General features: G+C 38.1%; 1 protein-coding gene across 3 annotated transcripts in view; it reads left to right on the top strand.

Annotated features, from left to right (window-relative positions):
* Positions 1-5,125: 5,125 nt before the first annotated feature.
* The window catches only part of LOC127831836 (high affinity cGMP-specific 3',5'-cyclic phosphodiesterase 9A-like), a 115,426-nt gene continuing 106,558 nt past the window's right edge, over positions 5,126-13,993 (top strand). For all 3 annotated transcript variants that reach the window (XM_052356909.1, XM_052356910.1, XM_052356908.1), the window contains exon 1: positions 5,126-5,981. In XM_052356909.1, the coding sequence (XP_052212869.1) occupies positions 5,894-5,981 (88 nt within the window). In that variant the 5' untranslated portion in view covers positions 5,126-5,893. The remainder of the gene's footprint in view (positions 5,982-13,993) is intronic.

Genomic DNA, 13,993 nt, shown 5'->3' with positions numbered 1-13,993 from the left:
GTTTTGTCCCAATGAAATATCGGTCGAGTTCGAAACTGGGTTGTGCCGGGTCAAAAACTAGGTTAAAAAAAAAGAAAAACCTTGTAAACACTGTAGAAGTCACATTTCATGTCCAATCTTCATGTAACTTTGTCAAAATGTTTGTCTTAATGATATCTTGGTTCAGTTCAAAAGCGGTTCCGATCTGTTGAAAAACATGGCCGCCAGTGGGCGGGGCAGTTTTCCTTATTTGGCTATAGAGAAACCTTGTAAACACTCTAGAAGTCACAATTTTTGCCCAATCATCATGAAAGTTGGTCAAAACATTGGTTCAATTGATGTCAATTGTGTCGAGATCGGTGAAAAAACATGGCCGCCAGTGGGCGGGGCAATTTTCTCTATATGTAATTAGTGGCAGTTTTCACTATTTGGCTATAGAGAAACCTTGTTAACACTCTAGAAGTCACAATTTTTGCCCAATCATCATGAAAGTTGGTCAAAACATTGGTTTTATTGATATCTCGGACGAGTTTGAAAATGGTTGGGATCCGTGAAAAAACATGGCTGCCAGTGGGCTGGGCATTTTTCTCTATATGTATATAGTGAAAACATGTGAACACAGTAGAAGTCACATTTTTGGCCCAATTTTCATTAAATTTGCTCAGAACATTTGTTTCTTTGATACGAGAGTCGAGTTAAAAAAAGGTTCCGGTCAGTTGAATAACATGGCTGCTGGGAGGGGGGCAGTTTTCTCAGTATGCTTCCCCCCCCTCGAAGAAGAGGGGGTATATTGTTTTGCTCATGTAGGTCCGTACGTCCACCAGATGGTTTCTGGATGATAACTCAAGAACGCTTATGCCAAGGATCATGAAACTTCATAGGTACATTGATCATGACTCGCAGATGACCCCTATTAAATTTCAGGTCACTAGGTCAAAGGTCAAGGTCACGACCCGAAATAGTAAAATGGTTTCCGGATGATTACTAAAGAACACTTATGCCTAGGATCATGAAACTTCATAGATACATTGATCATGACTCGCAGATGACCCCTATTGATTTTCAGGTCACTAGGTCACAGGTCAAGGTCACAGTGACCCAAACAGTAAAATGGTTTCCGGATGATAACTCAAGAACGCTTATGCCTAGGATCATGAAACTTCATAGATACATTGATCATGACTCGCAGATAACCCCTATTGATTTCCAGGTCACTAGGCCAAAGGTCAAGGTCACAATGAGCCGAAATAGTAAAATGGTTTCTGGATGATAACTCAAGAACGCTTAGGCCAAGGATCATGAAACTTCATAGGTACATTGATCATAACTCGTCGATGACCCCTATTGATTTTCAGGTCACTAGGTCAAAGGTCAAGGTCATGATGGCTTGAAATAGTAAAATGGTTTCCGGATGATAACTCAAGAACGCTTAGGCTTAGGATCATGAAACTTCATAGGTACATTGATCATGACTCGTAGATGACCCCTATTGATTTTCAGGTCACTAGGTAAAGGTCAAGGTCATGATGACCCGAAATAGTAAAATGGTTTCCAGATGATAACTCAAGAACGCTTATGCCTAGGATCATGAAACTTCATAGGTACATTGATCATGATTCAGAAGATGACCCCTATTGATTTTCAGGTCACTAGGTAAAAGGTCAAGGTCACAGTGACCTGAAATAGTAAAACGGTTTCTGGATGATAACTCAAGAACGCTTATGACTAGGATTATGAAACTTCATAGGTACAATAATCATGACTCGCAGATGACCCCTGTTGATTTTCAGGTCACCAGGTCAAATGTCAAGGTCACAGTGACCTGAAATAGTAAGATTGTTTCTGGATGATAACTCAAGAACGCTTTTGCCTAGGATCATGAAACTTCATAGGTACATTGATCATGACTGGAAGATGCCCCTTATTGATTTTCAGGTCACTAGGTCAAATGTCAAGGTCACAGTGACCTGAAATAATAAAATGGTTTCTGGATGATAACTCAAGAACACTTATGGCTAGGATCATGAAACTTCATAGGTACAATGATCATGACTTGCAGATGATCCCTTACAATTTTCAGGTCACTAGGTCAAAAGTCAAGGTCACGGTGACCTGAAATAGTAAAATGGTTTCTGGATGATAACTCTAGAACGCATATGCCTAGGTTCATGAAACTTCATAGTTATATTGATCATGACTCGCAGATGACCCCTATTGATTATCAGGTCACTAGGTCAAAGGTCAAGGTCACAGTTCCAAAAACCGTATTCACACAATGGCTGTCAAGGTCACGGTGACTCAACTTAGAAAAATGGTTTCCGGATGATAACTCAAGAATGCTTACACCTAGGATCATGAAACTTCATAGGTACATTTATCATGACTCTCAGATGAAATTATGATGAAACTTGACCAGGATATTTGTCTGGACAATATCTAGGTCAAGTTTGACATTTGGTAAAGATTAAATGAACCGACTCCTCTCAGTTGAGCGAACTAGGGCCATCTTGGACCTCTTCTTTTCTTATTTTGTCTGGTGCTACTGTTAACTTGAGTATCATGAATCTAGTCTTTCATGATAGGACTCAGTTCTTCAGTACTTTACAGCTACTTTTGCTTGCTGTTTCCTACAAAGAATAAATGGGGTTGAAACTGTCTTACATTAAAAAAATATTTGAGATTCTATTGAATTTGTTTTCTAATGTTAACATCATTTTTGAATGACGATTAAGTTCATGTAGAAGTTTGTTATTGTGCATCTTAATTGTTTTTTTTGGTCAGCTCAACCTTAGTATAAATTCCATAATTCTGTTATAGTCATGATAAACAAGGGCAACAACTCTTGGCTTAAATGAGTATTTTTAGACATGTTTACCACCCTTTAATATTATTGTTAATATTTATGCCCCCCTTCAAAGAAGAGGGGGTATATTGTTTTGCACATGTCGGTCGGTCTGTCTGTCCGTCCGTCGGTCGGTCTGTCCACCAGATGGTTTCCGGATGATAACTCAAGAATGCTTAGGCCTAGGATCATGAAACTTCATAGGTACATTGATCATGACTGGCACATGACCCCTATTGATTTTCAGGTCACTAGGTCAAAGGTCAAGGTCACAGTGACTATTATATCTTTCTTATATACAGGGGAAACAAATGCAATAAGTTAAAATTTCATGTTTAATGAATAGAGGATATCACCCCCCCCCCAATTTTTTTTAAACATCTAATAAATAACCCAACCTACATTATAACCCTCCTCTCACTCCCCCCTAGCCTCCCTACCCCCCACACCCCCAATTTTTTTGTTAAAACATCTAATAAATTACCACACCCCACATTATACCCCCTCTCACCCCCCTACCCCCCCACCCCCCCCCCAAAAAAAAAAATATTTTTTTTTAATCATCTAATAAATTACCACACCCCACATTATACCCCCCTCTCACTCCCCCCTGCCCCCCCTACCCCCCCCCCGACCCCCCCCAATTTTTTTTTTAATCTAATAAATTACCATACCCCACATTATAACCCCCCTCTCAATCCCCCTATCCCACCCGAATCCCCACCTCCCCCCAATTTTTTTTAAACATCTAAATCGAATTAACACACCCCACAGTATACCCTCTCATACAAACCCACCCCCCTAACCCCCCACCCTCCCCCATTGGTTTTTAAACATCTAATAAATAACCACACCCCACAGTTTACCCCCTCTCACCCCCACCCCCCCTACCCCCCCCCCCCGCGCAATTTTTTTTTTAAACATCCTTTAAATAACCGCACCCCACATTATACCCCCCTTTCACCCCCTAACCCCCCCACCCCCCAATTTTTTTTGTTAAACATCTAATAAAATTACCACTCACTCCCACATAATACCCCCTCTCACCTCCCCCCCTACCCCCCCCCCGCCCCCCCCCCCCCCCAAAAAAAAAAATAAAAAATAAAAAATAAACATCTAATAATTACCCACCCCCACATTATACCCCCCTCAACCCCCCCTATCCCCCCCCCCCCCCCCCACCCCCCCCCCCAAAAAAAAAATAAATATATTTTAAACATCAAATAAATTACCACCACCACCATTATACCACCCTCTCACCCCCACCCCCGACCACCCACCCCCCATTTTTTTTGAAACATCTTAATAAATAACCACACCCCACAATTATACCGAACCATTACGCCCCTCTCACACCCCCCCCCTACCCCCTCCCCCCCCCCCCCAAAAAAAAAGAAAACTTTTTTTAAAACATCTTATAATTACCGCAACCCCACATTAAATAACCCCCTCTCACCCCCCGAACCCCCCCCCTACACCCCACCCCCAAATTTTTTAAACATCATAAAATTATACCGCAACCCCACATTATACCCCCCTCGCACCCCCCACCCCCCTACCAACACCCCCCCCTCAATTTTTTTTTTAAACTTCTAAATAAATTACCAGCACACCCCACAGTATACCCTCCCTCATCCAACCCCCCCCCCCTAAAACCCCCTCCCCCCCCCAAAAAAAAGAACTTCTTTTAAAAACATCTAAGAAATTACCCCAGCCCCACATTATAATCCCCCTCTCACCCCCAGCACACCCCCCCCTAACCACCCCCCCCCAAATTTGTTTAATAGTTTTTTAAACCATCTATAAATTACCACCCCCCATATTAATAACCCCCTCTCGACTCCCCCCTAACCCCCCCCCCGCCCCCCCCCCCCCCCCCCCAAAAAAAAAGAAATACAAAATTTAAAACATCTAATAAATTACCAACCACAAACCCACATTAATACCCCCCTCTCACCCCCCACCCCCCCTGCCCCCACCCCCCCCTGCCACTTTTTTTTCAACATCTTATATATTACCACAACCAACATTATACCCCCCTCATCACCACCCCTAACAACCCCCCCAAAACAAAAAAATAGAATTATTTTTTTGTAAACATCTAATAAATTACCACTCCTACATTATACCCCCCGACTCACGCACCCCCCTACCCCCACCCCCCCCCAGTTTTTTTTAAACATCTAATAAATTACCCCACCCCACATTATACCCCTCTCTCACCCCCCTACCCCCCCCCCCCCCCCCCCCCTACCCCCCCAAAATTTTTTATTTTTTTTTTCCTTTTTTAATTTTTGAAAGATCCTCTAATGAATTATTGAATATGAACAATTTCCCCATAATGGCTTACGTTATACTGTCAAGCACTCGAATAGTCGAGCGCGCTGTCCTCTGACAGCTCTTGTTAGGTCACAAGGTCAAGGTCACAGTGACTCGAAATAGTAAAATGGTTTCCGAATGATAACTTAAGAATGCTTACGCTTAGGATCATGAAACTTCATAGGTAAATTGATCATGACTGGCAGATGACAACTATTGATTTTCAGGTCCCTAGGTTAAAGGTCACAGGTGACTCGAAAGTGTACAATGGTTTCCGGATGATATCTTACATTAGGTCAAAGGTCAAGGTCACAGTGACAAAAAACGTATTCACACTATGGCTGCAACTAAAACTGACAGCCAATATGGGGGGCATGCATGTTTAACAAACAACCCTTGTTAATTTATAGTGTTTCTTAACCAGTTTTAATTGGAATAAAACGAAAGGAGTCCTAGTGACTTTCGACAACTTTCCACCGGTAAATAATATTTGAGACAAATGTAAATTTCCTATGGACAATATTGTTATGGTATCGTATTTCTATATTTCATTCAATCTTCACCGTTCGCTGTTGTTTCATTTAAGCGCTTTATCAATTTTATTTTATCGATACTCGGTGTGCGGATGTGAAAGCGAAAGTTGTTACCTTCGCTCCTTTCAAAATATCCAATACAAACAAGGCAGTCCACTTTGATAGAATGAGGCAAGTGTTAACTTTGGATTAACAAACCGAAGTTTGTGGCTGTTTAGCCATGGCGACTAAAGTTATTTATTTTACCGTTGATGGATGTAACGAGCAAGCTGAATTTAGAAGCGATGACCCACCAGATGATGTTAAAGGTAACACGCTAAAATCGTTGAATTAATGTTTAATTAACATCACAAGAAACGAACTGTCAAAATTGACAGTTCGGAATAATTCATTGCTTACTTTGCATTTTGACATCGCAGACACAGCATTGTGTTTCCTTTCTTAGACTAGAAAAAACATTTCTGTGAACACTCATGACACTATTGCCTTTCTAGTAATTGTACTGTTTAAAAATGTTTATTAGCAATTGTGTTCAACTTTAAAATAACCACTATTTACGTACAGAAAGTCTGATAAACTCTGTGTAATTTAAACAATAAAATATACAGTACTTCGATTTTGTGTTTTTAAAAATGAATTGTTGCAATCAGATTGACAATTCCAATGAAAGGTTATATGCAATAGCGTTCAAATTGATAACCAAATAATTGCCTATTAACATTCAACATTAACAGTCAAAAGATGTATATTGTAACAATGAAGAAGTGATGTAAATTACAAAAATGTCATTGATACATGTAGTTCATTGTCACCTAAGTTGTTGCAATAATCCCACTCCCAGATTTTGACCCTCCAGGATGTGGTACTAATGTGCTTATAAGAGCTCAAAGCATTAAAAAACTACTAATTGTCACCTTTGGTCTTCTTCCCTCCTCAATCAAATGAAAACAGTCAGATTACTTAGCAGTTACATGACATGATAACAGTTTCAGTGATGTAATTTTACACTTCAGCAGCTGTGTGTTAAATACTGTTATATATATGTATGCTATTTGTAGAAACATCAGTAAATTTAGGTATATGCAAGTATGAATTTCAACTCCTATAAATCAGCTAGAAAACTTAGCAATATAGACCAGCGCCCATTAAATTGAAAGTTTAAATCCATAATCCAATAAGCTTTGAAAATAAGTTTCAATAAGTGATGATTGCTCAACCACATTAACACCAAGGCTAAGCTTGTATTAACAGAATTTTAGGAATAAATAATTTGCAGCTTTGAAAGTGGCAGGACTTCCAAAATAAAAGCTAGATGGGTTCCATCGTGTAATGGTTAACAATTTGAAAGAAAAATAAAGTGATTTTTATGCCCCCGGATCGAATGATCGGGGGTATATTGTTTTCCTTGGTCATAACTTTTGCAATATTGAAGATAGCAACTTGATATTTGGCATGCATGACTGTGTATCTCGTGGAGCTGCACATTTTGAGTGGTGAAAGGTCAAGGTCAAATTTATTGCTTCAAAGCGGCGCAATAGGGCGTTGTGTTTCTGACAAACGCATCTCTTGTTCTTAAGAAATATATACCTGGGTATGTTAGGATTAAATATTTTGGTGTACATGGAGGATCAAAATAGAACAGACCATAAATTTAAGCTTATTAAAAATTGGAAAAAAATTGACTTATGTTGTGCGCTTTCATAACTATAACTTCTTGTTCTCAAAAGTTAAAGCAAATCCCAAAATACATGTACCTTTTAAATGAGTCTAGTTAGTGTGACACAAGCAGATACACATTTTCTTTAGCATCAGTTGAATTGACATTGCAGAATCATTTGCAATAAATCAGTTGACTTAGAATAACACCAGACCTGCTGTAGTCATTGCATAGGCGGACCCAGTGGGGGTGGACCTATTTAAACTCTGTTTTCTTCTTTTTGGTACACAACATTTCCCACTAATCATAGACAATCGCTAAATGCTCGAGAAGTGGTTGTTGAAGCCTTCAAAATCACTAAAATCGTGGAGCTTCAAGGGCCTTTTAGCAGTGCTTTGCCCTGCACCCACCAGGGGGCCGCCAGGGACCTCTTGACCCCCAGAAAATCTTTCCATATCCCGCCCCTCCCCCCTAACCAGAAATCCTGGAACCGCCCTTGCACTGTTAATTGGTATACTTACTAAAACAGTAGTAGTTACTAAAAATCATTGGAAGTTTTATTACTAAAGCAAATTGAAATTTCAAATCAACTCTGCTGAACTCTTTCATTTTTAACTATTTTTTTTCCAACAGGACTAATGGTTGCGCCTGGCAATAAAAGGCGATAATTGGCAATTAATTCTTCAGGGAAAATGGTCAGTTGTGTGCCTTCATGATAAATCTTGGAATAGTGTATGTCTCTAGCATTTTGTATAATACACATTATTATACATTTGCATTTTGATAAATAACAAGATATAGCTTATGACTGTTCAGGTTTAAAGGTCTTAACTTAAATTGAACTTTCTAAGGGACTACAAATGCATCACAATATTATGTATCTATTAACATGGGAAAGGGTGAAGGTAATGATAACTACTGTTGAAATGGTGCAAAATCCTAACAAACTAAATGTATACATGCTCATAAAATAGTCTTTTATCCAACTGCAAACTTTGAACATGTGTTGCTAAGGCACTCAATCAAAACTTGAAAGAGAAGATGTAATTTAAGAAAAACTTTGCTTGCATCTGTCTGTTGTCCACTGTGGTTTAATAAACAATGATTTATGATCAAGTACAAAGGAAATAATGGAATTAATGGATTAATAAATGTGCATTATAGTTTAATTCTATATGCATGTAGGCTAGCAATTGGTTATGATTTAAATTCTTTGTAGTATTTTCGTCTAACATGTTGACATTTAAACGTTTCTATATACATGTAGTTAAGCGTTTCAATTTTACAGATTCAGTTTTCTAAATCAGAATGCACATTTCTCTTTCCAGTGTTTGCTAACTCCTAAGTTGCGTGTACCAAAAATTACGTTGGTCAGGTTAAAAATTATATCAATGACAAACATCATGCATGACATACATGTACTTCAAAATGGGCTAAAATGTGTGTCCTTTTAAGTGCAAATGTCAAGGTTTGAACTTACGTGTTAGGAAGTTTAGAATGTGTCATCTGTTAGCATGGTACCAATATTGCCTTTCTCACATTAGCTATACTACTATAGTGGTCACAATCACTCTTTGCTCACACCTTTGCTGATTGGTGCTGACATGTGATTGCCATATTCAATGTTGAACAATGATGACTTTCAACAGGTCTTTCATTTATCTTCAGGCATGTGTATTTCGTATGATATTGTTTTATATCATTACCATGAATCAATTTTTATGCCCCGGGTAGGGTGGCATATAGCAGTTGAACTGTCCGTCAGTCAGTATGTGTGTATGTCAGTCTGTCCGTCCGTCCGAAAAAAACTTTAACGTTGGCCATAACTTTTTAACTATTGAAGATAGCAACTTGATATTTGGCATGCGTGTATCTCATGGAGCTGAACATTTTGAGTGGTGAAAGGTGAAGGTCAAGGTCATCCTTCAAGGTCAAATGTCAAATATATGGCGTCTGTCCGTCCAAAAACTTTAACATTGGCCATAACTTTTTCAATATTGAAGATGGCAACTTGATATTTGGCATGCATGTGTATCTCATGAAGCTGCTTATTTTGAGTGGTTGAAGTTCAAGGTTAAGGTCAACCTTTAAGGTCAAAGGTCAAAAAAATAAATCAAAGCGGCGTTCTCATGAAGCTGCACATTTTGAGTGGTGGAAGTTCAAGGTCAAGGTCATCCTTCAAGGTCAAGGTCATGCTTCAAGGTCAAAGGTCAAAAAAATTATTCAAAGCCGCCAGCGGCGTTATTATGAAGCTGCACATTTTGAGTGGTGGAAGTTAGAGGTCAAGGTCATCATCCATCAAGGTCATCCTTCAAGGTCAAAGGTCAACTTTATTTTTTTTCAAAGCAGCGTTCTCATGAAGCTGCACATTTTGAGTGGTGGAAGGTCAAGGTCATCCTTCAAGGTCAAAGGTCAAATTATTTTTTTTTTAAGCAGCGCAATAGGGGGCATTGTGTGTCTGAAGAACACATCTCTTGTATATTATTAATATATATCTTATATACTTTAGCCTTGCAATGAACGGCACCTAATTCTTCATATTCAAATTTATTATTTTTCATAATAATTCAAACAAGGTCTCAATTAGATATTATTTTGCTGGTTAGAAAATTAAACATTACAAGAAATTCCATTTTTGATTTAGTGTTTAGTTGAGTTCTATACTTCTGATCTAAGTATTTTACAGTCTTACATGTATATGATCACATATAATTCCGCCATCATACATGTAGATTAGTCTTTTGACCGTCACCATAAAAAATACCTGCAGACATAAAACTAATCATATTAATGATTATTCAAACACTGTCACCTGCCAGAATACACATGCATTGCATCTCAGTAAAGAACTGCAGTTGACCGAGCCATTAATTGACAATAAATTGCTCAGTTAAGTAAACCGTCTACGTTTAAAGACCAGTAAGATCAATAGGCCATGTTGACTTCTTTCGAGAGTTTGACTATAACATTTGTGATAATGGGCATGAAAGTGTTTGCACATAATCATTAGTGTAAACAGAGCTCCAGCTTGAACTTAAGAAAGGCGCAGGTCACTCTATTGTCAAAAGGGCACTTCAGCTCACGCTGACCTATTCTCCTGTTTCATATTTTGAATGTAAAATATAGTAGTTATTTAATCTTACATGTATTTTTATTTTAAATATTGTTTCTATAGTTATAAAATCTAGATTAAATGTGTTCATAATTTATTGAAACTACTTACACAATTTTCCAAACAAAAATGCAATCACATGAAAAAAACGCATGGTTGGACTCCCAGGATGCAGGGTATTAAATTTGTGTGGAAAAGTGATGGGCGGAGTTTCATTAAAGCCTTCATCAAGCACAGGTATACTGACTATAAACACATGAAAACCTGAAAGGAGGACAATTTATTCCCAGGTCTGAACAGCAATACTGATCATGCGTCCCAATTCTAATGTTTATTTTCCCCCGCCATAGGCGGAGGGATATTGTTTTGGCGTTGTCCGTCCGTCAGTCTTTCCGTCCGTCCGTCCGTCCGGAGCCATATCTTGGAAGTGCTTTGGCGGATTTCATTGAAACTTGGTATGAGTATATATATGGATAAGAGGATGATGCACACCAAATGCCATTCTACACCATCTGTTAATAACAGAGTTATGGCCCTTTGTATCTTGAAAAAATGCTTTTTTGAGTGTCACATATAACACTTTTGTGTCCAGAAGCATATTGGCGGGGTATATCAATTTAACGAATTTGCTTGTTTGAAAAGTTTTATCAACAGTTTTACAGACATAACATTATAAAAAATGCACTTTTAAATTCAACATCTGTGACAATAGTAGTATAATAACAGCTGCTTAAACAAACCATGAACAAAAAAATATAGTCCTTCAAATGTATGTTAATCGTTTTGCAACACATTTTATTGATTGATGTTATTCGTGGTCTTAATCATAATAAAAAATATTGTTGCATACTCTTGCTCAGCTGCTGTAAAGGTTTTAGTATATAATATAATAGTTTTATAAGATAATGTCTTATATCATCCCTGTAAAAGGAGACAATATTGTGCACTCATGAAAATATGAAAATAATTGACTCCCTTCACAAATTTTACATTTAAACTTTAATTTGTTGGAAGCTTATAATGTGTATGATTGACAAGGTTTTCCTAAAATTGTCATTGTTTGGATACTAAAGCGGCCCATCCACACACAATATATTGTCAATTTTATTGTCTCAATATTATTGAAAGAATCTTTTTTGCCCTTTAAGCGGCCCATCCACACACAATATAATTGTCAATTTCACTGACTCAATAATATTGACAGAATATTTTTTGCCCTTTAGCCATGTTGACTGTATGGACATTTTGACAAGACTACATTATAGAAATGTATAAATTTTGATTAAATATTATTGAAGGGTGCAAAACACTTGTCAATACAATTGACAATCCGTCAATAAATATTTGAGATCTCTGATTTTCTTCAATACATTGACTCAATCTTTAATATCATCCATTCACTATCAATTTTAAAACGATTACCTGCATTTTAAATGGTCAAATTGCAAATATGTGGGTTTTAATAATTAAAATAATGGTATTGTAAAACAAGCAATTCAGTCCTGTAATTTTGCCTGTTTTATTTGTTACCCTTTCCCCAATAAAAAGCGAAGTTAAAACGACTTTTGCAGCCTTCATAAAACCAGAACAGCCTGTGAGCAACAAACAGCATAAAACCTTAACAGACTGTGAGTTACATTTACTCGCAGGCTGTTCTGGTTTTATGCTGTTTTCACTAACCCCCTGTTCACACATAGACGCCCCTTCTACTACGATCAAAATGTGGCCGATCGTGAAACGTAGTGGAGTTTGCATAAGCGCAGTATGATCGCGGTAGAATCTAAATGATCTGAGAGCTCTACGCTCTCGCCACGCTTATTTTGAACATGCTCAAAACAAGCGTAGCGGGATAGTGGCCAACAAGAACTGTTGTAAAGTCGTAAAAAGAGCGTCGTAGAAGCGCCGTCATCATACAGGCAGCCCGGAAGCATCGTAGAAAGATCTTCATGATCGTAGTTAAAGCGCAATAAAATCTCTGCATAGCGTCGTAGTATGATCTTGAATGTGGCGGAAGTAAACGCAGTAAGCATTTGACGTATGGGGCATCGTAGAACGGTCGAAATGAAGACCATAATTTGCCAAATTGTTCGATTTAGACTCTGATCGGCCTCGATCCTTTTTTTTAGATTGTGGCTTGATCGGGATAATTGTCGTAAAGTCGCAGCTATGTGTGAACGGGGGGGGGGGGGGGGTAAACCATTTTCACTTTGTTTCTGAGAGGGAAACATTTTGTAACTGAATTTTCAGCTTCAGAATTCTACAATTGTGCCAACTATTATTCTTGTATATATGTCAAGGATGTTGTTTTTTTAACTTCCTCTAATTTAAAATTATGTCTTATCTTTTGAAGAGGAATTCAATATTTGTTTGTGGTTTTAATGAAAAAGCACCTTGAGCGATGATATTTTTCTTTTATGACTGTCATGGACCATCCAAATTATGCCTGAAATTGCTTTAAGACATTTGACAAAGTTCTTTTAGATAGTCTACATACAGTTTGAAAAGGTTCATGTCACATGGAATGAACAATTGAGGAAGGCCTTTCAATATACATATATTGGCATTTCATTTCACTCATGTCAAATTGTACGATATGAGACAGTAGGAAGGCCTTTCAAATGGGACATTTCACCCAATCACAACCAAACTGACCTTTTTCTGTAAATTGGTCCTATTGAGTGTTTTATTGAGTGAATTTCAGTCCACATCCGATACATCTTTACATGTGACTAAAGGCGAAATATGTCATATTATATTTTTATGCCCCCCTTTGAAGAAGAAGGGGTATATTGTTTTTCACATGTCGGTCGGTCCGTCCGTCCGTCAGGCTATCCACCAGATGGTTTCAGGATGATAACTCAAGAACGCTTAGGCCTAGAACTCAAGAACGCTTAGGCCTAGGATCATGAAACTTCATAGATACACAGCGTTTATTTTCCTTCTTTAACTAGTACTGGGGAACGGTACCTTTCCCAAAGCCTACCAGAGGCTTCCCAATTTTAGCACTGGACATTTCCCAATCTCGATATCTATCGTTCCAAACAATTCTAGGTGCCGTTCCCAATGGCCAGTGCCTTTTATTTTCGCTGGAAATATCTTTTGAAATCGTCGAGCCTTTCATTTTCGGCCATTTATTTTCGCCGGACATTGTTGCATAGAAAGTAAACAAAACTTTTTAAGGGGCGCAACTCTAAGCGATGTGTAAAATGTGACTGAATAACATAACCGTGACGATCGAGTGATCGATTTTTCCCGTGAAAGAATTCCATTTTTATGCAACCTCAGTGCTTATGCCTATCACTGGAAAATATTTTTTTCCATTGACAGGCACATTCCTACTGAAGTGGCACTAACACAATTTTCACATGACATGATAGGATAGTCAAAATATCATCACTAGTAGTTTTTCTGTTAAAACCTAGAGCTTAAAATGCTTTGTGATGCAGAATAAAGCCCCTTATGATAGAAATCATGCATTTTAAAGGTTCCCAATTCATCAATTTTGCAACTCGAATTTTTCCCAATTCATTGATTTCGCTACTCGTTTTCCC

This window comes from Dreissena polymorpha, chromosome 5 (assembly GCF_020536995.1).
Source record: "Dreissena polymorpha isolate Duluth1 chromosome 5, UMN_Dpol_1.0, whole genome shotgun sequence".
Classification (NCBI taxonomy): Eukaryota; Metazoa; Mollusca; class Bivalvia; order Myida; family Dreissenidae; genus Dreissena; species Dreissena polymorpha.
This window is presented reverse-complemented; position numbering and strand designations above follow the sequence as displayed.